The sequence below is a fragment of the Carassius gibelio genome, chromosome B2 (genome assembly GCF_023724105.1).
Source record: "Carassius gibelio isolate Cgi1373 ecotype wild population from Czech Republic chromosome B2, carGib1.2-hapl.c, whole genome shotgun sequence".
Classification (NCBI taxonomy): Eukaryota; Metazoa; Chordata; class Actinopteri; order Cypriniformes; family Cyprinidae; genus Carassius; species Carassius gibelio.
Window position 1 is genome coordinate 25,583,378 of NC_068397.1, and position 27,486 is coordinate 25,610,863.

The 27,486-nt window shown below is 37.1% G+C and overlaps 1 protein-coding gene across 2 annotated transcripts; it reads left to right on the forward strand.

Annotated features, from left to right (window-relative positions):
* The first annotated feature begins 91 nt into the window (after positions 1–91).
* Positions 92–24,744, forward strand: LOC127950819 (neuropilin-1a-like). 2 transcript variants are annotated; one of them, XM_052548133.1, is made up of 17 exons: positions 92–691; positions 1,515–1,692; positions 7,215–7,396; positions 7,574–7,801; positions 8,107–8,274; positions 11,142–11,305; positions 15,572–15,727; positions 16,198–16,342; positions 16,695–17,029; positions 17,985–18,129; positions 18,280–18,447; positions 19,574–19,618; positions 20,512–20,658; positions 20,791–21,140; positions 21,218–21,314; positions 21,698–21,742; positions 22,355–24,744. In XM_052548133.1, exons 1-17 carry the CDS (start codon positions 631–633, stop codon positions 22,624–22,626), a joined length of 2,886 nt encoding a protein of 961 aa, XP_052404093.1. In that variant the 5' UTR covers positions 92–630; the 3' UTR covers positions 22,627–24,744. The 2 variants fall into 2 exon arrangements, with proteins under 2 accessions (XP_052404093.1, XP_052404095.1); XM_052548135.1 differs by having other exon boundaries at positions 105–691; positions 22,358–24,744.
* Positions 24,745–27,486: the final 2,742 nt, after the last annotated feature.

Sequence of the window (27,486 nt, forward strand, 5' to 3'; positions counted from 1 at the left end):
CAGAACCCGTCATAATTCGCAGCCTGCTTTGAGGGACATCTTGTTTGAGCACTGCGCTCCCACGCAGAGGAGCGCGAAGTCTCTTTGGTTTGGCTCAGAGTCTCCGTGTCTGGTTGGCAGAAAGAAGGGGTTAGAGGGTTTGCTCGTTTCCAGTCCTGCCCATTCTCTCTCAAGGAGGAGGAACACGAGCAACCAGTGCTGCGAGAGTTTTGACACCCCCAGTCCTCAGATCGGATGCTGACACATTAACACCAGAGAGAACCTGTTAAATATACCCACCAGTGCCCGTCTACGCGCGACAGAGAGAACGGAAGTCATTTAAGGGAGTGACCCGACCGCGCGCCCGCAGAAGCGCACACAGCCCGTTGCCAACGAGCCGAGGACGCGCTGTCAAGCCTCTCCAGACTTGGATTATGAAATTTTACAGCGCTCACTGACTGTGCAAGATTCTCCCGCTTTCCAGGGCTGTGAGTTTTTTTTCTCCTTCTTTTCTTCTCTTTATGGAAGAGGAGACAGCGGTTCCCTGATCTGAGTGGCAGGATCTCTCTCCAGCTTCTGAACTACCGCGTGGATTCAAAAATAACTCATACACGAAATCCTGAGGATATAAGTGAACAGATTTCTTTGAGGATGTACTGGCGTTTGCTCTGCGTGACTCTAACGGGATTGTCCGTGGCTCGCGCTCTTACGGGTGAGTCGGTTATTGTGGTGTCGGCACGGCACGGTTTCTCTGCGCACGGGAGAGCTCTGTTATTGTTATTACTGTCGTTTGATATCGATGCTCACCTGTAGGGCTGCTGTTTCAGAAACAGGTAGAAACCGTATCTGATGAAGGGAGAGATCGTTCGTTACGCACTACGTACATTCTTCTTTTAAATAAGTTTCCACACTGTAAAAAGTGAACATGTACAGTTTGTTACCATCAGGGTCTATTTGATCTTATCGTTAAAATGTTGGTTTAGTGATATTAATAATGGTATTTATTTAAATAAAACCAATTAATTTAGATATTAGTCTACCACGTGACGCATAGTTTTAGTGTAGCCCATTTATTTTTTTGTATTTGCTTAATGTGTGTATTATTCAAAAAATTTAGTTTTCTTTAGTACACCTTAGATAATACTAATAATCAAATATTACTCGATTCATGTTTTGAGACCAGAGATGCTCCATATGTACGTGTATGTGTGTGTTTGCGAGAGTTGGGTGTGTGTTATCAGACCAAAACACCCAGACACAGTGGCATATCTGCCCAACACATCTTCACACCCGTATACAGTGACCCCTCTCTTAGTCCACGGCCTGTTGTGTTCAGCTCAGATAGCCTACATTTATCGATTTTCAGGCGCGCGCTGTGTGTGACTTTATGGGTGTCATGTTACGTTTGCGCAGTTTGTCACCAATTAGGCTTCTAGTATGAGATGCATGGAATGTGCACAACTATGACTGATATCTAAGTATGACAGCCTGAGTTTCAGTTGTTAAAATGATAAATGTGCTACTCTGGTTTTTAGAAAGTCTCTGCGGTGGGAAAATCCCAATCACCAGCGCCGGGTATGTGACCTCTCCCGGTTACCCGTCTGGATACCTGGGGAACCAGCAGTGCAGCTGGCTGATCCAGGCACCTGATCCTCAGCAGAAGATCCTTATCAACTTCAATCCGCATTTTGATCTGGAAGGCCGGGAATGCAAGTAAGTCTAAACAACATCTCTGTCTTGTTGGGGTGTCAGAGATGATAAATGTCACCAGAATCCTTTCTGGAATTATTCTGTTTGTGAGCTATATTCTAGGCATGCATTTACAGCTTCTATTGACTTGAATGGGGAAGTACCAATTAAGGCTATCGATTTTCTTTAAGAAAACCAAAATCTTCCTACAGTCGCAGTATTCTGCAATTTATTTCCTACAAGTGGTTTCCATTCTTCTCATACTGTTTCTGGTATCACAGAACACACCTGCTTTCTAATTAGATCAGTTTGGCACTCAGATCTTGAGGTGTGCCACCTGTTGGTTGAAAATGAAACATTTCATATTTATGGATCTAAATTTAGGAGGAATTGAACTAGATCTGCTTAAAAACAAATGTCCTGGGCTTTGATAATGGATCTGCATTTATCACTCAGAAGGTTGCTTTTCCCATGGAATAAAAGGGGGATGGTTTTCCCAAGAGGAAATCTCAAGAATGTGAGGAGTCAAAACAGAAAAATGTTAAAGGGTGCGTTGAATGCTGTTTATGGTTTCATTTTCATCAGTTTGATGAGGCTTCCAGCATCACATGAGTAATTAAGCTGATTGTTTTCTTAATGAGGAGGCTGACAGACAATGACATTAAATGATAGTGAGGTTGGAGGCAGAGCTTGTTATTGCCTTGCGGCTCATTTCAGTGGTTTAGTTAACAGCATCAGCACGCAAACACTCGCAAGGCCTTGTGAGGACTGAATCTCATAAATGAGATGGATTCGATGAGTCTCTCCGTCATTTTAAACAGCTCGTAAATGGGGGCGTAAATCAGCAGCTGTCAGTCACACAGACTTGGCTTTACTATTGGGTTGGATTTCAGTGCCAGGGGACCAGTGAAAAGTCCCTTATGTTGAACGTCCTGCTGTGGGCCCCTGAGGGGGCATGAAAGAGCAACAGACAGACCATGACCATCCCCTTATATTCATTTTCTTTTTTAGTTTGTGTGTGTGTGCGTGAGGGAGATAGAGATGTAAAAGAATGGTATGTTTAGAACGGCATGCTCCCATACTAGAAGTGTGCAGTATTGCACATATATGCAAACTGTAGGAATAATTTTTTTGTGTGTGACTATAGCATGAGTCACTGTATTAGATTAACCTACATCTTTGTTTTTTTCCAAACTGTACATTATACAATCAGAGCACATTGGTGTAAATGTGTCCCACAATCCAGTGCACTCCACTTCTTTTATATCCACTCGAAAATGTTCTGCATCCAGTGTGAGAAATGAACCAGAATATATATTCGCCTTCTTCACTAATTATTTGATCAGGCTTCAAAAGTTTAAAGAGGTAGTTCACCCAAAAATGGCAACTTTATTTACTTACCCACATCATTTCAAACCTATGATTTTCTTTTGTGGAAGATGTTTTGAAGAACTATTTTTGTCTACACAAATTAAGACGCTTTTGTGACGCTTACTGCAAATTTAAATATTCAATGAGATCACAATTAACAGGCAGTGTATATACAGTATACGGTCCACTATATATCCACACTAAGCTTACTTTTAGTCAAAAACCATCTCTAATTTAAAAAAAAGACCAAAAAAGCAGAACCCGAAAAGACAAGAATCGGAAGAGTCTTTGATGATGAAATCATTCGTAACAAACTCTGATTGTCTTCAAGTTTGGTGTTGGGTTTAAGCGGCTAATTATGTAGCATGTCAGAAATAAACCACATTTTCAATCACACTTGATGTGTTTGCTCTGAATATCAATGTAGGATTCCAGCTGCAGATGTTTATCAAGCTCATAACAGAGATCTTTGAAAAGCCTCCATGTTTGACAAGAAATACCAAAACTGCCATAGATATAGACACACACCTCTGACTGCAATTTGGGCAGATATACAGATGGATAATTAGTCAAGACTATTCAAAACAACCGTTCACACCCTGAGCTTGGCGCGAAACAGTAACTCAGCACTGGTGTTACTTCACTTTCTCCCAGAATTCCACGGAGTTCCAGAACTTTCCCATCCATTCAGAATCATTGACTGAGCTTCAATGTCCTGTCTCAAAATGTCAGATTCCAACACAAGCGTGTGACTGTCAGTGCATGCTGTGGAATGTCTGGTGTGTTTTGGACGGACTAGCATGAATGTGCGTCTCAGAACAGGAAGGTTAATCAGAAATTCACTTTAACTTGGACCAGATGCTGCTGTGTTGTTCTTGGACTGCCGTCAGTTTTTTAGCTGTGGCAAAACTTGCAGAGTTTATGGTGAACATTATTAAACGAACTCTGCGGAAAAGCCCAGGAGACCACCACGAACACCGTTATTCATTCCTTCCTGCGCTGCTCTGCAGAGAACAAACACATTGGACAAGCTAACAGCCTTTTATTTCAACATTATATAACAGAGCAGAGCTGCTTACAGCTTTCAGATGCTGCATGAGCTTCTAACTGGTAGAAAACATTCACATCTTCATTGAACTTTTAATTACAAGTTGTAATTCAGACTTGATGGCTGTGATGACAAAAAAGCTAGCGGCTTCTGCTGTTAAATGTAGTCAGATAGCACTACATATTAATATTTGATATGCCATTTTATTATAGCCAATGCTACCTGGTACGCTTTCTTTATTCTTACAATGGTGAATTAAAGTAGAGCTTAATTATGTTGCTGTCATCAACAACAAAGCTGCACATGGATCAAATGTGGCGTTATGAACGTTGCCATGGAAACAAATTATATCCGAGCCCGAGGATGTGAACAGGTTGTCATCTTGTAATTATGGTAATTCCAACATGGCATGAATGCAGCAGAACATTGCTCTTAAGTTCTCATTGTAAAAATCCTCAAAGGTTCTCTCTGGACACAAAAGCTGAACAATAAACCGCTGTGTTAACTGAAAAGGACCAAATTGACAGGAGCACATCCATGCTGAGAAATCAAATATTTGGTTCTAGTGTGGCTATTATACTTAGCTCAACCTGCCTGATTTGTTTACAGTAGTAGCTGTGTACTCATTTTATCTGGTGTCTTAAAGGACCAGTGTGTGTGTTTCTAGTGCATTCTTGTCTTATCTGAGGGGTTTTTGGAGATGTCGGTCCTGCAAATGCCCCTGGCCTTAGACAGTAATGTGATTAGTGTGAAATCAGTCACATATGTTTCTGTGCCACAGCACACACACATAATCTATAACCTTCATATACCACGCAGACACAGAAATGCATTTTCCCATTTCAGTTTAACTTGTCATTTTGTGATGTGTGTTCCAGGAGAGAAAACACGAGTAGTTTACTGCAGCATTCACGAGGATTGATTCCTCTGAGTCCCTCTACACACACACGTACAGAGTAGAAATAATGTTCATCATTAATGGCTTTGTTGTGTGGGAATGCTTTAATAATTCTGCACATATTAATCATTAATGACACTCTCTTTCTCTCTCTACGCCTTCTTAACAGCCCTCCAGAACACACTCGCTTTCACACACACATTATTGCAAAGGCAAGCATCACTGCTACTATTACTCATACACAGTGATAGAGATTTGAACTGCTAACTCTTAACTTTGGCATGTGACTTTGCACTCTTTATGTCATGTTAAAAAAAATCACTCTTAACACTCAGAACACCTTTCAACTGTAAAGCAACCACCTATTCATCGGCCACAACACCCAACCTATTGTCTTGAATTTAATAGTTTAATTTTATGATCTACTGTTATGGGTTATGATTTATTTCTTATTATTTTCAGCCCCATCTTTCAGGGTTTTAATGTAAAACATAATCAGACACTCACACTTAATCGTTTCCCCCTCTTTTTCATGCATTCTCATTTTTGTAAGGACTGAATTTGCTGCAAACCTCCAGAACAGAAATGTAGTTCTTGACAGCTTCATCGTTGGTTTATTTGACTCTCAATAAGTCACTTTATCAGCAGCTTTCACATCCCCCTGTGTGTCTTGCTCAATAGCAGGATATTGTTCAATCCAAAATCACAGACTGAATTTCTGTCTCTGTAGAAAGTGAGCAAGTCTCTCTCTCACGCTTATCAGATAAAACACACTGCAGCAATCAACTCTCATTCGGTTCATTACAAACATGGGGAAACTTACTCCAAACTTACTACAAAAAAATCTGTTTTAAATGAATTACATATATAAAATTTAATAACATTTTCAGTATTAAATAGTTTTTTTTATAAATAAATAAACTACTAAATTTACAAATTTCTGTAGTATTTTACAGATTTCCTCTTAAAGGAATAGTTCACCCAAAAAATGAGTATTGCTCTTCTTTTGAACACAAAAGAAAATATTCTGAAAAATGTCTTTTGATAGTATATACAAAAAAAAATAAAATAAATAAAACTATGTAAATCAATGGCTACCAGCAACTGCCAAAATTCTTTAAAATATATTTTTGTGCTCAACAGAAGAAAGAAACTCATACTGATTTGGAACAGTTTGAGGGTGAGTGAAAGAAGATGGTATTTTAATTTCTAAACTACCCTAAGATTAGAAGAATATAAATGTATTTAAGAAGCTGGGACATCTTCCTCAGCCAGGGTTCCTGTTATGTAGTTTATGATTCATTAAATTACCCAGATCATCAGTTTAACTCGAGTCCAGGTTGTGAGCGATCTGTCTGAACGGCAGGAAGCACGCTTCGGCTCCCACAGAGGGTCGCGTTGTGGTGAGGGGTCAGAGATCAGACTGACCATCAGTGTCTTGGGTTACAGGAGAGCAAGAGAGCATGAATGTACTCAGGGGGGTGCTGTGTGTAAAACCAGTGTCATGTCAGCAGGAAATGCCTCATATTTCGGGTAGTTTTGTTGGAGCTGATGCTGTAAGAGTCATCAAAATGAATCTACATGAGTCATGCAAAAGATACTCTAGGATGAAACCGGGGGAAGATGTTTCAGAGTTTCAAGTTATATTTTCTATGCAGTATGTGAGCATATAATGCATTGGAAAGGCATTTTCATAATACAGTATAATATGTATTTATGGTCACATCAAGAAAAAAGTAGAAATTATATAAATAATGACAATAAAATGCATTAAAGTCTTTAAATGCATAAAAATATATTATGTATTATAATGTGTGTGTACATAGTACATTATAACAGTGGATTACAATTATTGATAAGAACATTCAACTGATTATAAATTGAATTATTAGGAATTGTGTGTAACACTGTAAAAAATACATGTTTCAAAGTAAATCAAACCAATTCTTTGAGTATGTTTTACTAGAAAATACTGTGTCAGTCTTTCTGTTTCAAAATTTCAGATTTAATTCAATATGTTATTGCTGTTTTTTATATTATATTATATTATATTATATTATATTATATTATATTATATTATATTATATTATATTATATTATATTATACACAACAGTACTGTACTGAACCCTGGTGACTCACTGATAAATGTATTACAGAACACATAAACACAATAATTTCAATAATGTGTGTGTGTGTGTGTGTGTGTGTGTGTGTGTGTTTGTGTGTAGGTATGATTTTGTCCAGGTGTTTGATGGTGTGGATGAGAACGCTTTCTCTCTCGGGAGGTTCTGCGGCAAAATCGCCCCATCTCCGATTATCTCTAATGGAAACTCCTTACTCATCAAATTCACCTCCGACTATGAAAGCACTGGAGCCGGATTCAGTATCCGCTATGAAATACACCGCACAGGTATCAGAAAACACACACACACAGTCAAAGATCTTACATTGCACATGCACACACAGTAATACAAAATTAAGATCTTTTAATCAAAATATTGATTATCTTTTAATGCTATTTGTATATGCAGTTTACATATATTGTGCATTAACGTTATGCAACTTTGATGTTTTACATTCTGTGCAGGCACTGAATGTTCCAGAAACTTCACTGAGCCAAACGGACTGATTCAAACCCCTGGTTTCCCTGATAAGTATCCTAACAACCTGGAGTGCACCTTCATCATCTTTGCACCCAAGATGGCAGAGATCGTTTTGGACTTCCAGAGCTTCGACATGGAACCGGACACAACCGCACCTGCGGGGGCCATCTGCAGATTTGACTATCTGGAGATATGGGATGGATATCCTACAGGTATAGACAAAAAATAATAATAATAATAATAGTAATAATAATACAAAAAAATTATCAGGAACTTGAGGGTAAAAAAAAAAAAGAAACAGTGTTGACTTTCACACTTCATGCTGAAAGAAGCAAAACGTTTGTAAAGTGTTAGAACCAGAGGAAAGGCTTTTTAGAAGAACAGAACAACCAAAGAAACACACATATAAAAAAATAATTATGGCTCTTTTGGTTATTAGAAATGTTCTACATGCTGAAAGGTTGAATTTGTGACTGAATTTTGCACTAAATTGCTTAAACTCATCTCTCTCTCTCAGTGGGGCCTCATATCGGTCGATACTGTGGTTCCAGACAACCAGGTCGTGTGATCTCATACACCGGCATTCTCTCTCTCAGCATCCACACAGACAACGCTATCACCAAGGAAGGCTTTTCAGCCAATTACAGCATCCAAACCAGCTCAGACCCACCTCAACCGCACCAAGGTTAGTGTCAGACTAGCAGTTTCACTTAAAAGTGTTCATGTTGCACGTATATTTCATAATTTGTCAATGTCTTATGTTTGTCTGCTTTGTCTTAGACTATTTTTAGTGAAGTGACATTCAGCCAAGTATGTTGACCCATACTCAGAATTTGTGCTCTGCATTTAACCCATCCGAAATGCACACACACAGAGCAGTTAACACACACACACACACACTGTGAGCACACACCCGGAGCAGTGGGCAGCCATTTATGCTGCGGCGCCCGGGGAGCAGTTGGGGGTTCGATGCCTTGCTCAAGGGCACCTAAGTCATGGTATTGAAGGTGGAGAGAGAACTGTACATGCACTAAGTGACCTCTGTAAGCGTATGCATTGTGAATTAACTCTTGAGTCCAATATTAGACAGTGGATGGAGGCTTGATGACTGTGATGTCACAAGAGTGAAATGGATGTTTTTGCAGCTTAGTTTCAATGGTCTTTTTAGACCATGATAGGAGCTTTAAGCTCTGGGACTGCATCTTAGTCACTGGGAAAAGCCTGTTTTGCGAAATAAGCTCATGGTTGTCTTTAGTAAGACCTTCTAATTTGTATTACCTTGTGGAAAAAGTAAGAGACTAAACAACTTTAAATAAAATGCCTGAAAACAGGTGTTCATCAAAGTTTCTCTTTACTTAACGTTTGCATATTATATACAGATTCAAAAATATCCTGAATACTATTTTAATATTTGATTTGAATTAAAAAAATTTGTGATTGTAATGCAAATAAGAAAAAAACACAAGGACCACAATAACAATATGTGCAGAAATGTTCTAAAAACCTGGTACAATGGAAAAAGGAAGACCACCCTAAATTAAAGAGGAATCTTGGCGAATCTCCGGAGTTACGTTCAGGACCTTATCAGCAGCTACAGAAGATACATTGCCTCAAAATCCGTCACGTTATCTCCGCTTGGACATTCTCGTGAGTAGCAACGTTTTTGCTAGAGTTTGGTAGCTCAGAAAGTTATATATTTGTTGGTTTGGTTTGTTTTGCTTTTTTATTCAGTAGTTTTGGATTTTTTATATATAATTTAACTGATAGCTAAGTAGCATTCTTCTCTCTTTTGTTAACTTTAGTCACTCAAGAAGAAGATGTGCCACAACCAAGCAGCACAGGTAAAACACATGCTTACAAACTTAAAACGAGTTGTAACACCAAGTTAGTTAACTAGCATATAGTGTCAACAGAGTTTTTTTTTTTTTTTAACAAACTCTTCCTATCCCTCCCTAATGTGGCTAACTTCCTTGTTAAAGGTTCCTCCAGTATCCAGGTGACTCCTGAAAGATGTGGCTCGGAATCTGAGACAAAGAAAGACGCTCCAAGCAAGATAACCATGGACCATGTTTTGGAAAAACAGTATGAAGTTTTGACACTGGAAAAAGTCAAACTGCAATTAGAAATACAAAAACTGGAGTTAGAGAAGACAAAGTTGAAACTGGAGCTAAAAAATCTTGGACGTGAACTATAGATCTCATTGTCCACCGTCCAAGATTAAATGAATCAATTCATTGTATTCAGTCATTTCTAATTTCCTTTTGACTTTACTTGTTTAATGTTTAATCAAAAATGAATTTAACATGCATGTGTTATTTGAAGAATTACATACTAGTTTTTCAGTTGTTTCTTCTTCATCTAATTTCCTTATGTGTTGATTTGATGAATAAATCATATTTTGCATCAAGTACAATATCAAAATTGTCATTTTTTCAGTTTTCTCAGCCAATAAGAAAAGGTTTTCTACAATCAGTTATCAAATATAATGCCCAGGGCTGCATTTCTCAAAAGCATCATAAGCCTAAATTGATCACAGAGAGGATTGGTGGCAATGGTTTCTACAATCTATATACACTTACAATGCTTTTGGGAAAAGCAGACCAGATTAATCTTCATCTTTGGACTCCATAGCTGGTTCATCAAGCATCTGGTCTTCCTCCAGGTCTGGCAAGATGTCAATTAAAAGGAAAATCATCTTTAGCTCACTTCAGAAAACTGAGGGAAATGTAGCCAGTTAAATTATGTTTATTACGTTGCCATGTTGTGATAACATGACATATTGTATAATTAAATTTTTCATGATAAAATAGAATTGTGTAATTAAAAAAAGAATCAAGTGACAAGATTTTTCGAATTGTTTGACAGCTTTCCTGAAATTGAAGTGCATGTTACTTGATTGATATATGTGAAGATGAGAATGAAAAGAGAACTGCTGCTGATATTTCTGCGCTCTCAGCTCACTCAGTCTGGTGCTTTTATTAAACCCATCTATCAAGTTTTCAGAGAATCACACACTAACTGAGACTGTTAGCAATAATGTGGCAATAATGTGCTTGATGGCACTGAAGTAACACCCACGATCCTTTGAGACCTGAACCCAGCTCAAATTCACTTCTCAATGCTGTGTGTGTGTGTGCTTTCAGTTCAGTGTAATAAAGTGCAGTGAGGCTGTCCGTTTATAATTCATCTTCATCGCCCTGCCACACAGGGCACAAGGGTCACATGGGTCACTACATCTGTGGCCAAACATGAAAGGCTAATATTAACTTCCTGTGGTGAGAAGAGAGTAGATCTGACTCTTTGTTTCTCACACATGCACGCTCACATAGACAGGCACTGATATTTACCAAAGAAATAATATTTACTAAACCCAAACCTTCTGACAGTATCAGATTAATCAAATGCATGATTTATGAGTCTGTCAAATAGTGGAGACCGCTTCAAATGTCCTCAAAAGTCACATTTTATGAAAGTGCCATGTGTGCAGTTTATTACTTCAAAAACATGACACTACTCACAATATATTTGGTATGTGTGTGTGTGTGTGTGTAGGTGAGTGTATGTCTCCTTTAGGGATGGAAAGTGGTGAGATCACAGAAGACAGGATAACTGCATCATCACAGTATAATCCCAGCTGGTCTCCACTGCGCTCCAGGCTGAACTTCCCTGAAAATGGCTGGACGCCATCAGATGATTCTGTTCGGGAGTGGATACAGGTACACACACACACACACACACACACACACACACACACACTTTCTCTAATTTTATAGGGAAACACTATTTCATTTTACCAGACAAGACATGACATACTTGGATGTGTACATAGACAAATATTTAAAAATAACTGAAGTTACATAAGGGGGAAAACAGTGCTTGACACTCATGAATGGGTGCTTGTGTTTGGCCTTAAAGAACTGACTTCACATTTAAAGTGATAGTACCCCCCTGCTGTTTATTTTGGGCTTTGTATTGGACAGCCCACCGTATCATGAAATTATAAGACAGACAGAGATGGGACAGAACATCACAGGCAAGACTCGAACCTCCATGTCCACTACATTTACAGATTGTATATCAAATCAAAGTCAGTATTCAATGTTAATCAAAATGTATTATTAAATAAAAACTGAATATATATATATATATATATATATATATATATATATATATATATATATATATATATATATATATATATATATATATATATATATATATATATATATATACACACTATTGTTCAGGCATTTGGTACTGGTGAACTGTTTTCTATTTTACATATATTAAAATGTAATTTTCTTTTTCTTAATGCAAAGCTGAATTTTCAGCATCATTACTCTGGTCTTCAGTGTCACATTATGATAAATTTCTTATCTTCATCAATGATTAAAACAGTATTTTTGTGAAAACTGTGATGCATTTTTTTTTTTTTTTTTTTGCTGAATGTTCAAAAGAACAGCACTTCTCTGAAATAGAAACATCACTTTTTATTGTAACTTTTGATCCATTTAGTGCGTCCTTGCTGAATAATCGTTTTTAGTAATATTTTATTTCTGACCTGGTATAAATGATAAAAATGTATATAATTATATTCACAAATAGTTCCTTTTTTTATTGAATATCATATATCTTAGTTTGATTTATTATCTAATCTATAGACATTTATGTGATAAAATGAAAATCTGCAATCCTACTTTAGTCAGACACGCTCAATCATACACTGAAGGAAAGGGTTTTCCTGGCTCTTTGTTTCTACAAGGAATTTGATTGGCGTGTTGTCATTCTCACAGCAGTACACACAGGAAGGGTTTCCTCTCTGAAAGAGGACATTTATGGAGCAACCGTAGACAGTGCTTGTGCTGACAGTAGGCCAGCGTTTCTGACGTTACTGAGAAAACAGACACACATCTGGACAACACATTTCATTCTGACACAGAGAAAGAGGTCATTCCCCCAGATCTGATCACGAGGTTCTTGCACAGATTTCTTTTTAGCAGCAGGAGTGAGTTGAACTAGTGAACTAGTGAAAGGTCACTGCTTTCCTCTGAGAATGAGAGTAATATTTTACCCATTAAGGATATTGGGGCATGATATTTAACAATATAATTAAATAATAAGAAACTTAACACCCTACAATCTGATATGCAAATAGAAAGATGTTAAATATATGTTTTTTATGCAGAATGTAATCTGGATGTGTTTTTTGCTTTATCACCAGTACAATGGGGTGAAAATTTCTTCCCATTGTTTACTTCATAGCAACACATAACTTTGTATAAACACATACTTAAAAAGTTTGAGGTCCGTAAGATTTTTCAAGATCTAAAATTTTAATATTGTGAAATATTGTTACAATTTAAAATCATTTGTTTTAAAATATAATTTATTTATGTGATGCAAAGCTGAATTTTCAGCATCATTACTTCAGTCTTCAGAGTCACATGACATCATTCTAAAATGCTGGTTTGGTGCTTAAGAAACATTTCTTATTATTTTCAATATCAGTATTGAAAACAGTGCTGCATAGCAGTCTTGTGGAAACAATTATTAACATTTACATTTATACAGGATTCTGTAATGAATACAAAGTTTCAAAGATCAACATTTATTTAAAGTCAATATCTTTTGTACTGTTGCATTACAAATGACATTTTTTTTATGTCATTTTTGATCAATTTAATGTTGAATCAAAGTACAGATTTTCATACAATCTTACTGATATAAAAATAGCACATATAATGAATAAAAACTACATTTGTAATACATTGTATATTTTGTTCCTGTAGCTCAAGTGGTAGAGCAATGCGATATCAAGCATTGGGGGTTCGATTCCCCAGGAACACATGATAGATAAAAATATATAGCCTGAATGCACTGTAAGTCACTTTGGATAAAAGTGTCTGCTAAATGCATACATTTAATTTAATTTAATTTTATAGTATATTTATGATACATTTTAGTACCTTATAGTACACTTAAATTGTACGGAAAGGAAACCTTAACATGATTTTTATTTGGCATTTAACTGAAAAAAAAGTATAAGTTGACACTGGAATGAAAACGCTGAACTGTTATGTTTGGCTAAACTATACTTTAACCTTAACACTTTTCTTGGTCTCTTTAGAATGGGAAATAGTTTGCTCTGTTGGTGGGAAGCACAACGAATGTGTGAAGTGAGGCAAACTATCTGGCAGCCAATGTCAAAGTGTTTAATATCCTCCATTTTCACTTAGATGGCCTCCTTCTTTCCTCTCTCAAACTATCTATCTTCCCTGTCCAAATTTCTTCATATTCCTGCCTTTGAACAAGTGATCCTTGGCCCGGGGCACTTTTGAATCACACTATGTTTTGTCTTTTGGCCTCAGCCTGGAAACTTTCCCAAGAAAGCAAAGCGGCATGAGGGTCAGTAGAGAAGCGTCTTCCTCTTTCCTTATTCCTCTTCCCTTTCCTGTTTAAATTCTCTGTTTCTCTCTCACACACCCACCAATATCCTGTTTTCTACAAAAAGTGTCCATGTTTGTTGTTCGATCCTGGCATTTGAGGGGCTCTGCTTCTGTCCTGCCATTGTTCCCTCGTTAAAGGTTGTTAACACTTGTTGATCTTGTTAGCGGTGGCTGGCTCCAGTTGGCAGCTCGGACGCTTCTGATACAACACAATATTGAAAAGCAATTAGCCTCATAATACCTTCCTGTTCAGAGAGAGAGAGAAAGAGGGATGGCAGCAGTGCGGTTTCGGTGCATCTGCTCACTGAGACTTGGGTGGAAAGCAGTGGGAGAGAGATGTGAACTTTTGTGCCAGGAATGCTTGCATTGAGCCAAACTCTCTCAATAGGCTATTTATGCACATTTCTGTTGCGTCAGTTGAGTTTAATTTATCTCGAGAGTCACGCACACACTCGAGAGACGGACAATAACGGACATGCTAGATTCAATGCAGGAATCGCTCCACGACAAGATGATTTGTGATTCCGACCTGGATCTTTGACCACGTTTTAGTGCTATTATGTGGTCATTGTTACTGTAAGGGTCTCCAAACCTTAGATCAGACTTCTTGTAATACGTGAGGAGGGAAGGAAACGGAGATTCTCGGAACCTGAAATGATATAAGACCATGATAGATGATGCTTTGAAAATTCTGAGGGTGTGTTTAGTTTCATTGGCCAGTTACTGTTTAAAGTGATTCAGGTTATGACAGAGGAGTTTGTTTGTGTCAATATAGACAGAAGGCACGGAGTTATAGTTCACAGATGGAATGGGATTAGAAATACCTCTTTGGTCATACAGTGGCTAGTATTACCTGACCTAAGTAATGAAGGAGTTAATATGATCAAGTGGCTGTCAAGTTTGTTCAAATTATATCAATTTGATAACTGTGCTGAAGTGATAGTTTTACAGTGGGAACCTCATGTTTTATTATTGGTTCACATTTTTCTTCCAGCAGTTTATTGGCAGTAATTAAACCATATTCACATAGCTTGTGCTGTTTTGTTTAGTGTGCATGTGTGGAATCTGACTCAACATGGTTTTCCCAAGTAGCACATGTTTCTGGATCACAATTCATTCGTTTGTACTAGAACAACATTTATTTACCTCTGTCATATCTTTAACCCTAAAATACCTCCCAAAAGCAGAGGGAATCCCAGTCTTGAGTCTAACGTCCTGGTCGGTTGGGATTTTAGCAATGTTGTTCCATGAGGACGCTGATCCAGGAACATGTCCTACTTTGGTAAATTATGTTAAGCTTTTAGCCCCCCTGACAAGACACTGCACTGCTGCTATGCAGTGAAAACATCATAGATCACACACACGATCTGAGAGTGAATCGGTGCAGTGCGTCTGAGGGTGATTAACTAGCAGTTACATGACAACTGCCCCAACACACAGTGAAGAGTCCAGTTAAAACAACACATTACCGCACACACAAAAACACTTACCGAAGAGTAACAGCTCTCTCTTACCATCTCTGTCGGTCTCTCACAGGTGGACTTGGGTTTCCTGCGGTATGTGACGGCTATAGGAACACAGGGTGCCATCTCAAAGGAAACGCAGAAAGCATACTACGTCAAAACATACAAGATCAGTGTGAGCTCGAACGGAGAGGACTGGATTTTCCTGAAAGACAAAACCAAACATATGGTGAGCATTTCTTTTCTTTTTCTTTTCTTTTTTTATTATTAATGTTCTGTATTTTTAATACAAAGTGCTTGATTTTATTTGATCTTATATTTTATTTTACGTACACTTCTGTCAAAATTATGGTCTCAGTCTGTCAAGACATGAATGTTTTTAATTCATTAAAGGATGCAAAAGTGAAGTAAAGAAATTATAATGTAACAAAAGATTTTTATTCCAAATATATCTAAATTAAAATAAATATCATGGGTTCTACAATATATATATATATATATATATTATTTATATTATAACACTTTTATTAGTATTACTTACGTTTTACATTTATCTTTTTGTTATTTGTGCAGATTATTTGACAATAATGTGTGTAAAACATTAATGCCAATAAAATAATTTACAGTTAAACACTGGTAATGACAAACAGTGAAAAAGGGGGAGGAATATGATACATGTCTCAATTCTCTTTTTCTCAGGTGTTCAATGGAAATCAAAATCCCACAGATGAGGTGCTTGCCAGGCTGCCCAAACCCACCCTGACCCGTTACCTACGTATTCGACCTCTGTCCTGGGTACAAGGCATCTGCATGCGTTTCGAGGTGTACGGATGTAAAATATCAGGTAGCTCATCCCCCACACACACACACACTCATAGCAGAGGATTTTTTGCAGTGAGATTCAGCCATGACATCACTAAGAAATCCCAGCAGGTGTTGCTGTGGTTTGCAGCACTGAGTCACTTTCAGTTCCCCCAGATTCGCTCACTCCATGTGTGATCATTGAGAATGACTCCACTCTCTATTCACTGACACCTAATACTGACATCAAGAGGTCCATCTGCATGTGTGTCTGTTTATTTTAATACATTCTCACCATTTCTGACAGGTAGAAGTAGCCTCTGTCTCTTTCCTGTGGTTCAGAATATTGGTGCTCCTTTCATTAGAATAGTTCGTATTCTCTCTCCTTCTCTCAGACGCCCCATGCTCCAGTATGCTAGGGATGGTTTCGGGTCAGATTTCGGACTCTCAGATCACAGTGTGGCCGTCGGCAGAGAGGGGCTGGCTCCCAGAGCAGGCCCGGCTCCTAACCGGCCGAACAGGCTGGGTGGTTGCTCACCAGCAGCAGATTGTCGGAAAGAACCAGTCACTGGAGCTGGATCTGGGGGCCCAGCGGATCGTATCGGGTCTCATCCTGCAGGGAGGAAAATACAGAGACGTGAATATTTTCATCAAACGCTTCAGAGTTACATACAGCACAAATGGAACAGACTGGAGCCACATACTAGAGGAAAACAGCAACAAAGTGAAGGTATTGCATGTGGAAAAGCCTGTTCACACAAAGAACGACATCTATAATGATTATTTACTATGCTTATATTAGCTCCCACACCAACGGACGGGAACATTCTGTTTGTTACAACCACTCACTGTAAATATGCTGTCCGCTATATTAAATGCTCAAGCTCTTTAAAGTCAAGTGGATTCTGATTGGCTGTTCATGTTTTCATCATTAATCTACTGAAAAAAGTGTTGCTAATTTTTCTGTGTCATTAATATTATAGCTGTGGTCTGGACTTCCCTATTCTCATGGAATTGAGATGATTAGTAAAACGCTGTAATTTACAAAGTTATTGTTATAGCTAAGGGTCGTTGACACCAAGGACAATAACTATAATGATAGCTATACTATAAAGCTTTAGTAAATGTTCTAATTTTACAAGAATAAGGAAATCCAGACAACTATAACAATAAAATTGCCCAGCTTATGAACGATAAAAAACACTGAGAGCCGATCAGAATTCTGTGGAAGCCCGTTTCCACCACTGAATAAAAAATAAACGTTTATAAATAAAAGTTTATATCACAAATTTTCTAAGAAAAAAAGTTATAATTGTGTGATATAAACTCACATTTGCGAGTTGTGAGAAAAAAGTCTGAATTGTGAAACAAAAAGTCGCAATTACCTTTTTTTTTGTTTTTTTTTTGTTTTTTTTGTGGCGTAAACAGGGTTCCATAGAATTCACCTGACTTTAAAGGGATCAAGCTTTTAAAGCAGCAGAAGAACACACTTGTATCACGAATTTAACGTCAAAATTATTATCATTTATTTGTGTGGATGCTTATAATAGTAGACGTTATAGTTATTGTTATAATTATCTTCATAGTTATTGTTTTTGCCGTAAATGAAATGCAGTATTTTTCATCTGTTTAAGCAGACAGACACAAAATGTTCTAAAGAATATTAAATTTTTTCGCATATCCAGGTGTTTATGGGTAATCAGAACCACGACACACCGGAAGTACGTACTTTTGATCCAGTGCTGATGCGTTTCCTGCGTATCTACCCTGAGCGTGGCTCTGCTGAAGGCATGGGGTTAAGGCTGGAGGTTTTAGGATGTGACCTGCAAGGTGAGTGACAACCAAACCAACCAATCACAGAGCTAAGAGGAATCTCGTCCTATTCCAAATGAACAAGATTGTTGAAATGGTGTGTAATTTGTGAAAGCTTCCTTTACTTTAAATAACTTGCCTGTCTAAACATCCTTGATCTCTTTTCAGAGCCCACAACACCTCTTCCCCTCACCACCACCATGGAAACTACAGTAGCTACCGTCACCAGCGCTCCAGGGAATATTCCAACAACCACCATTATTCCAACAACAGTGGAGAATTGCGATGATGATGGCAGCTGCCACAGCGAAGCAGTTACAGACTATGACACAACAGGTTAGACACACACACATGCTTTCACCCCGCTGACATCTATGAGCTAATTATGTTAATTAAACCATAACACTACCTCATCTCCTTAGAGAAACCTTATGGTATTTTTAGATTTTAATTAAGACATTATTTACTGACTTTATTATGCTGTTTTCATAATAGGGACTGTTGGGAGGTCCCAATGACGCTGGTGATTTTAGGTTTTACTATCACTGTGGGACATTTAAGTCTCCACAAAGAAAGCAATACCCTCACATACACAAACATCCACACAGAGACAGACTATGACCCAAAAGGTTACAAATACAAACACCCACACAGTGAAGCATAGACAAATTACGACCCAAAGGTTACATACAAACGTCTTAAACGGTGCCCTAAACGTGCAAATACACGTTTATCATTTCAACACGCTGCAGAATGAAGACAGTGGCTCTCATTCACTAAATATTGTGTGGAATATTTCGCATTTATACACACATATGCACTTCTCACTAAAAATTTCCAACTAGTTTGCAACACGTGTGAAGGCACATGATTTGTTCTTAACCTCATTCTAATGTTAATTAATTTAGGAGTATTCTAATGAGCAGACGAATGTCCTAGGTTAGTAATTTGCATAAATCACACCTAAATTATCTCCATTTAAGGGCTTTCTGCATGACCTTTCTTTTCCAGCCTTTTGTCGTCAATCTCTGCAAACATATGTCATGCTCCTTAAAACACTTACTCACCTCTGAGAAACACAGCAAACATCCTCGAGCAAAGCCGTCCTCAAAACCAGTGCAAACATATGAAACCCCTTTAAAACAAAATCCGCATTACAGAGCTCGCATTAGCCAGATTATAAACCTCACAGTTTGAGCTGTAATGCATCTTTTCTTACTCTTTCACTGTATATGATTAAATGTATTTCAGATGAAATGTCTGTGTATAAGATTTCATCTTAACATGATTATAAGGCCACCCAGAGTATGTTCTTTTTGCGCGTGGTTTCAGTTCCTGCATTTAGTGAATGATAGAGTGACAAAGCATGAACCAAATATAAACATACAGAACATGCAATTGGAATTTAACTAGTCTGTATTTCATTAACTCTATAGCACTTTCTGCATTTTGTTTTCCTTAGAAACTGCAGTGGCAGAGCCATTTATGGAGATGGAAGCAGTACCTGGTGAGAAACTACTACACACACAAACTAAAAAGACAATTATCTGTAGTGGCAATAACAATTTGGAGTGTTGCTGTTGTTGTTAAAAAAAAAAGTGGTTCACTCTCAGTGGGTATTATCTTTAGTGGCTGAATATAATTCCTACAGAAACACATTACGGGAAGCATACATGTACTTGATTAGCCTGACAGAAATTAGGAACAAAATCATCCTCTCTTTGGAGTTTTCCATTTCGAGCGCAAAGAAAATCTCTACTGCCACCAAGTGTTGTGCTGCATAATTACATGCTATAATCTCCAGTTTCTTAAAACCGACTCGTGCGTTTTTATTGTTTTACACATTAGCTTATAAAAATAGATTTTGTTTTACAGATTTTAATTTGGAACAAAAACAAATTTGCTAATTGCATGAGAAAAATATTGAATTCAATACTCAATTCGAGATATAATTTCTGAAATCTCTGTATTTAGCTTGTCGATTAAATGTGTCTTGTTTTAAGGATGCTTAGATGTTTATGAAACAACAACACAGAAACACATTGCATATGAAAAGCTCTTAACTACCTAGATCATGAGATATACTGGAGTCATTGAAGAATGTGATATCTAGATACAGTGCTGTGTAATTGGCCTCTGGTTATTGGTGATTTAGCAGATTTCGCTGCAGTTTCTGTTGGCAGACTCAGGCTTGCTTAACGCATTTCACTCCCCTTTGTGGTTTGAACCTACAACCTTTTGAAAACCTGCCAAGAGCTTTGATTAATAAGCTTCCAGCAGTCCAAAAAGGATAGAAGGTGTTCAGTCCCATACTGCATTAACGGTGGCTTACTTGAACATCTTTAAATCTGGTGAGAAGGACTGTAAAGTTTATTTAGCTTTGTTTGTGCTCCTTTTTAGCGTATATTTGGTTTGCCTGTGACTTTGGCTGGACTGATATCCCCTCTTTCTGTGGATGGAGTCAAGATGGAGGTGAAGGAGCTGAATGGTATATCAATAACAAGGGCAAACAAACTGATCACAAACTGCCTCATCTGGACCACAAAGGTAAGAATAATTGACGTTTACATCAGCATAGCAAGAAATGTAGATTTATAAGTTCCTAAATGCACTTTTATTTTAAAGTATAAGGCAGCGTATTGAGATCAAATGTTATAAAGCTCCTCTCTTCTGTTTCAGGGAAGCTTCACAACTACATTTACGCAGCTTCTAACACAAACACGCAGATAGAGATTGAGAGAGAGACGGATACGGAGACAGATGAAGAGCTGGAGAGAAAAGGAAGGGTGGCAAGGCTGGTCAGTTTGCCGGTCACAGCCCCGGACTCGGACCTGTGCATGTCTTTCTGGTACCACTTCAGTGAGAAACACACGGGAACGCTGAACATCAAGCAGAAGATGGAGCGATTAGAAGTGGTGGAGGATAAGAGAGAGGACAATGAGCTTCTGATCCGCTCTGTGAACGGCCAGATGAAAAGCAGATGGAGGGAAGGAAGAGTTCTGATTCCCAGTGCGGACACTCCTTTTCAGGTACCAATGGCCGCTTTATGAGCCGAACATCCTGATTCCAACATGACACTGACTCTTTTTCTGTATGTGCATGACAGGTGATCCTCGAGGCTCACGTGGATCCTACAGAGTCTGGTTACATCTCACTGGATGATATAAAGATTCTGGATGAAGTGGATTCTGAAGAATGCAAGGGTATGTTTGATCACACCCCCTTTAGTTTAGCCCCTCCTTCTTTATGTTTGGCCTGCCCTCCTTTTATTAGCAGATTCTCAAACTTGTTAAAAACCTCCATTAATATGCATCATCAAACATCTGCATTCCCTCAGGAGAATAAATGATAAAAGCATTGCCATTTTTGGTAAGCTATCACTTTACCAAATTTTTCCACATGTATTCTTTTTTTTTTTCATAGGAATTTTCTATAATAGCGTTCTCATTCTTGAACCAAACCAATAAGCTCTGAGATAAATCACACCTTTTATTTAACATTTGTATGATGAAAATATCTCTACAAGGAATATGAATGAATTTTCAAAGGAGTTCATCTCCTTGATTAGTGTGTGTTTGTATTTCAGACCCAGATAATACACCAGGTGATGAAGATGAAGTTGATGAGATTGGTAAAACCCACATTTTATTGGGAAAACATTATAATAAGAACTCATTTAAGTGTGCATTGCCGAATTCTGTGTACTGCAAAAAAAATAAATAATAATAATAATAATAATCATAATAAAGATGTAATTTGTCTTATTTTTAAGTGAAAATATTTTTAAATAAACTTATTTTTATAAAAAAAAAATAGTTTAAAAAATTTTACTCAGTTTTTTACTCAGACATTGCTAATACATTTCACAAACAATTACAAAGAAATGACAAGTTGCACAATTAAACACAATTTTTTAAAAGATAAACTGAGATAGAATTTCCTTGTACAACACAATTCCAATAATCTGCTTTATTAGAAACTTTTATATAGGCTATTATATATATTACAGTGTACATTTACTTGATTAGCAATATTGTATGAGATCTTAAACCTAGTAATGGCAAAGGTTTTCTTGTTTTAAGCATAAACATAAAAAAAAAATATTTACTCATATATTTTAAGCCAGAAAAGGATGATTAGATATTTGTAATTTAATTGGCTATCATCTCGTATATAATATAATTCAGCTTGCTTATGCTTATGTCTCACAGTGTCTCTGTTTCTGTGTGTCTTTCTCTCTCAGTAGAGAACTGTGAGGGGACTGACAACACCCTGTGGAGTTTTGGACGCGGCTCCATGCTGAAGAGTTTAGACCCCATCCTGATCACCATCATCGTGATGAGTGCTGTGGGAGTCCTGCTGGGTGCCGTGTGCGGCGTGCTGTTCTACTGCGCGTGCGCTCACACTACAAACAGAAACCTCTCCGCTCTGGAGAACTACAACTTTGAGCTGGTGGATGGAGTCAAACTAAAGAAAGAAAAACTCAGCGCACAGAAATCTTACTCAGAGGCATGAGGAATGCTGGACAAAGCCAGGAAACATTTGTTGGACAATGCTGGAGGAACGTTCGTAGAAGACTGAGCGTTATTCTCAGGACATGCAGGAAGAGAAACTGGCCTCCTAGAGGGCGCCATGTAAAGTTTGTACAGCCAGACGATGATTGTCTACTGTTTGTTTGTTCGTTTGTATATTTGTTGCTGGTGATGAGACCAAGACAAATGATGTGAATCCTCTCACACAGCTGGATATTTTTTTCGACAAGCCCATTTTTCAGAGCTCTACACAACTGGGTTTTCAGTGTTACTGTGCTTGTTTATGCTTGGAGATGTGTTTGTTCAGTTGGTAACTCGCTCTTCATTCCAATGGTGCCTTTAAATGTGTTTTTGTTGACTTTTTACACATGGGTTCCTTCTTAGAAAATCACTTGCTTTTGAGGACAAACTTCACAGATACAGGCCATTACAGGTCAGAGGTCAATACATAATAATACATCTAATATATCTCAATAAGACATGAGCATGAAGTCTATCTCAGTGTTGAGTAGCTAGATTATTCCATCTTCCATCTTCACTCAATATTATAAAACAACAGGTCAGAAGACATTTGTTAGGGAAGCATTATAATATGACCAAATTTCATGATTTATTGATTTATTACACAGTTCTCAGTATTTTTGTCTTATTTTCAAGTAAAAATGTTGCTTGTAGTTTTCTTGACAAGCAAAACTGTGTAAGATATTAAGGCCACTGGCGAACAGTTTTTCTTGTTTTTAACTTAAACATCGCTAAAATTTGTTTTACTCATATATTTAAAACAAGAGAAAAAAATGTTTTAATGGCATTAGAAGAGTATTTCATTTAATACTTACATTTAATGTATCTAGTTTATTAAAGAATGTTCAGATATTTTGCTGGTAACAAGACAAAAATTCTCATGAATCAGGATTTGATTTTATTTGAAATGCACTTGGAATTCTGCAATCAAATATTTTAGTATAATTACATCTAAAAAATGACAGTCCTTCAGGGTCATGATACAGTTCAATACAGGTCAAAGGGACAATGTTTAAATACATAATTCATCTAATATATATCAATGGGACGTACGCATGACATCTTTCTCAATGTTAAGTAGCTAAAAAGAGATTCTACCACTTTATTTGGTCCATCCTGACTCTATGTATTGTAAAACAACAGCTCAGAGGACATTCTTTGAGACAGTGTTTTTTTAAAAGATGGAATAGTAACGCAGAATTTTTTTCAGCTGCCCATGTGGCGTGTGAGTAAACGTGTGTTGCCATGGTATCGAGTGACATCATATTTCAGAATGACATCATAATGTCTGCAGATCTGTGTAAACAGTGTTTCTAGGCTGGACCCCTCCTGATCAGGAGACACTCACTCTGGGAACGTCTGGGAATCGAAGCGGAGACAAAGCAAATGAAGCATCTAAGAGCACTAATGTGGAAGTATCTCCCCAAGGAAATTAACTGTATTTGAAGGATGTGAAAAGCACAAACTGATCCGTGCTCTTAAGCAATGAGAGGACAACTTAAGAGAGACAAGACGAAAAGTGCTGACAAAGGCATATGGGTCTATTTTTTTTTTCAGCAGCTTGAAGGAGATGCCAGAACATTTTCTCCCACGCAAATGAACCAACTTATGTCATTTTGCACTGACAATTATATTTAATGAAAGATTTAGATAGTAATAAAAGTGTTAACTACTTTAAACTGTAAGAGAAATGCGACTGTCAGTGTAACGGCTCACTTTTTTTTAATGCTATTTAAAATGAAATGGTATTTTTCTTAATTGTAATAGTTGTTTTTGTGTCCAGGGGAACTGAAATAACATTTGACTGGATTTTCATGACAAACTCTAACAAAAAGAAAAAAGAAAAAAGAAAAAAAAAATCAGTTTCACTTGATGTTATGAAGTCCAATCTGTCTGGTGGCTGTTTTGTATTCACAGTTCTGTGATGAACAGAAAAAAAAAAGACTGAAGACTTATGTCTCATCTGCATCTACTAATTCAACCAATCACCTGTTTGCAACAGCAAATCTGACCAATCGGATTTATTAATTTCTCAACAACAACATTCCAAAGAGCAAAGTAAATAAAGTTTTTATAAATATTTTGTTTGAAATAACTGCCTTTTTATTGGTGTGAACATTATTTGTGTGTGTGTGTGTGTGTGTGTCTGTGTGTGTGTGTGTGTCTGTGTGTGTGTCTGTGTGTAAACAGGTCATTATATTTGGACACAGGCACAATTTGTATTATTTTAGCTGCTGACCAAAACATATTCCAGTTACGGTTATATAATGGGTAAAATAATTGGAGGAAAGTTTAAGGAATTACAACTCTTTATTATGTACCTCCCCCTTTTCAAGTCACCATAATTGGACAGTTGATTTAAAATGGTTGTTTTAATTCCTAAGCAATTTATGTATTATTTTTGTCCAACCACTTGAATTAAATCTTAAAATCTGCACTTCAATTTTATCTTGATTGTTTCATTTTAATTTTATTCTGTTGGCATACAGAGTTACAATTATGAAAATTGTGTCAGTGCCCCAAATATATAATATAAGTGCATCTTTATTTGTTTTCTAATTTTACTCAAAGGCACGTCAAAAAATCTTGGCTAAAAAGTAATCCTATATTTATATAATTGTTCATTGTTTGTTTTTAATTGTTTTTTTGTTGTTGTTGTTGTTGTTTTTTCTAAATAATATCTTTCACAACGTGACTTTTTTTTAAAAAAATGCATTATGCTCACAACCATTTAATATTTAATAAAACAACTTAGGATCATTGAAACTAGCATTTTGAAAAACTGAAGAGAGAAAACAGCTGATTTTTTTAGGGTTTACCTTAAAAATATAGTCGACCCATAATCTTAAGTATGCCAGTGTGGTTGTATTGTGGCCTATAATACCTTAAAGGAACTGTATGGAAAGGTTTATTTATTTTTTTATTTTTTTTTATTTTTTTGGTACCTGTAAATACATGTTTCAAAATAATTTGTACTTCTAATGAGGCGATTTGCTTCTTTCTTTCACACTTGATGTGCTGTTTCCGCGTCTCTGCCACTAGATGACGCTGCTCTATAAATCCAACGTGGCAGCAGTTTTAAATCGATGTCACAAAAGGGCAAATAATCTTCCAATTCTGAACGGTCCTTTCACGTAAGTAAAATATTAAGTTTTGTATTATGAAACTAGTTAATGTCCTTTTGTTTCAGTCTTGTTGTTTTCAGGGATGCTAGGCAGAACCCGCTATTTTGAACTGCAACAGTGAAGTTCGTCGTAGTGTCATCATTGTGACAAGTTTGACTAAAACGTTCGGGAGTGCGGAGCGGTTTCACACCAAAACCGCTTGTTCAACACTTCTGCATGTCACTTTTTTTTTTTTTTTTTTTTTTTTGCACATTAGCTCATAACAGTGAATATGTCACCACCGTTGCACTTCCTCATAGATGCTGCCACAAGTAAACCTCACAAACACAGAGAGCTCAGCTCAGGCCGCTGACCTGTGATTTTATCATTTATTTAGCCTAAGAAACTCTTCTATTTATATAAAAAGGAAGCAGCCAGTGACCACACACAGCACTCAGTATATACTGTTTCTGGCAGAATTCTCCCTGACGCTTATTCAATTAAATTCAATTTTATTTGTATAGGGCAATTTACGATACAAATCATTGCAAAGCAACTTTACAGAAAATTAATGTTTCTTTAATATTTAGTAGTAGCTTATCAGTGGTGACTCAGTTTATGGTCATATGGCATAAATGTACGGAAAAATCAATTGAAGACGTAGTCAGACAACGGACACTATTAACAGCAATTATTATGATGCAATCAAACTTGAAGCCAAATTTGGTAGTTCTGTATGTTGTTTCAGGGTTGGCATAATCTGAGGGACAGAGAAACAATTAGAGACATAATTAGAGTAGCAGCCATTCTAACCAAGTAAAATTAATTTGTTTAACCATGCTAAAGAATAATAATGTGCATTTTATCACATATAACTGCAGTACAAGATTATGAGATTGGCCAAGGAGATGTGTCTTTAATCTAGATTTAAACAGTGAGAGTGTGTCTGAACCCTGAACGTTATCAAGAAGGCCACTCCAGAGTTTGGGAGCCAAATGCAAAAAAAGCTCTATACCTCCTTTAGTGGACTTTGCTATCCTAGGTACTACCAAAAGTCCAACTTTTTGTGACCTTAAGGAGTGTGATGGATTGTAGCATGGGATAAGACTAGTTAGGTATGCAGGAGCTAAACCATTAAGCGCTTTATAGGTACATAACTGATACAGAACTTAATAGGTAGGCAGTGCAGAGACTGTAAAATTGGGCTAATATGATCATATTTCCTTGACCTAAGGACTCTAGCAACTGCATTTTAGACTACCTGTATAGCTTGTTTATTGAAAATGTAGGACAACCACCTAGAAGTCCAGTCATTAATGCATGAACTAGCTTTTCTGCATCAGAGACAGGTAACATGTTTCGTAGCTTAGCAATGTTTAGAAGATACAAAAATCCTGTTTTTGTAGCATATGATTAAGTAGCATATGATTAAGTTGCTGTCAAATTTAACACCCAGATTTTTGAGTGTAGAGGAAGTAACAGTAACATCCATCAAGTTGCAAATTGTAATCTATGAGATTGTGTACTTTTTCTTTTTTTTTTTTTTTTTTGGTTGTTTTTTTTTTTGGTCCAATAAGTAAAATCTCTGTCTTATCCAAATTTAATAGGAGATAATTATTTGTCATCCAGTCTTTTACATTTTTAACACACTCTGTTAGTTTAGATCATTTAGTCTGGTCTCGTTGAGATATATAGTTGAGTATCATCAGCAAACAATG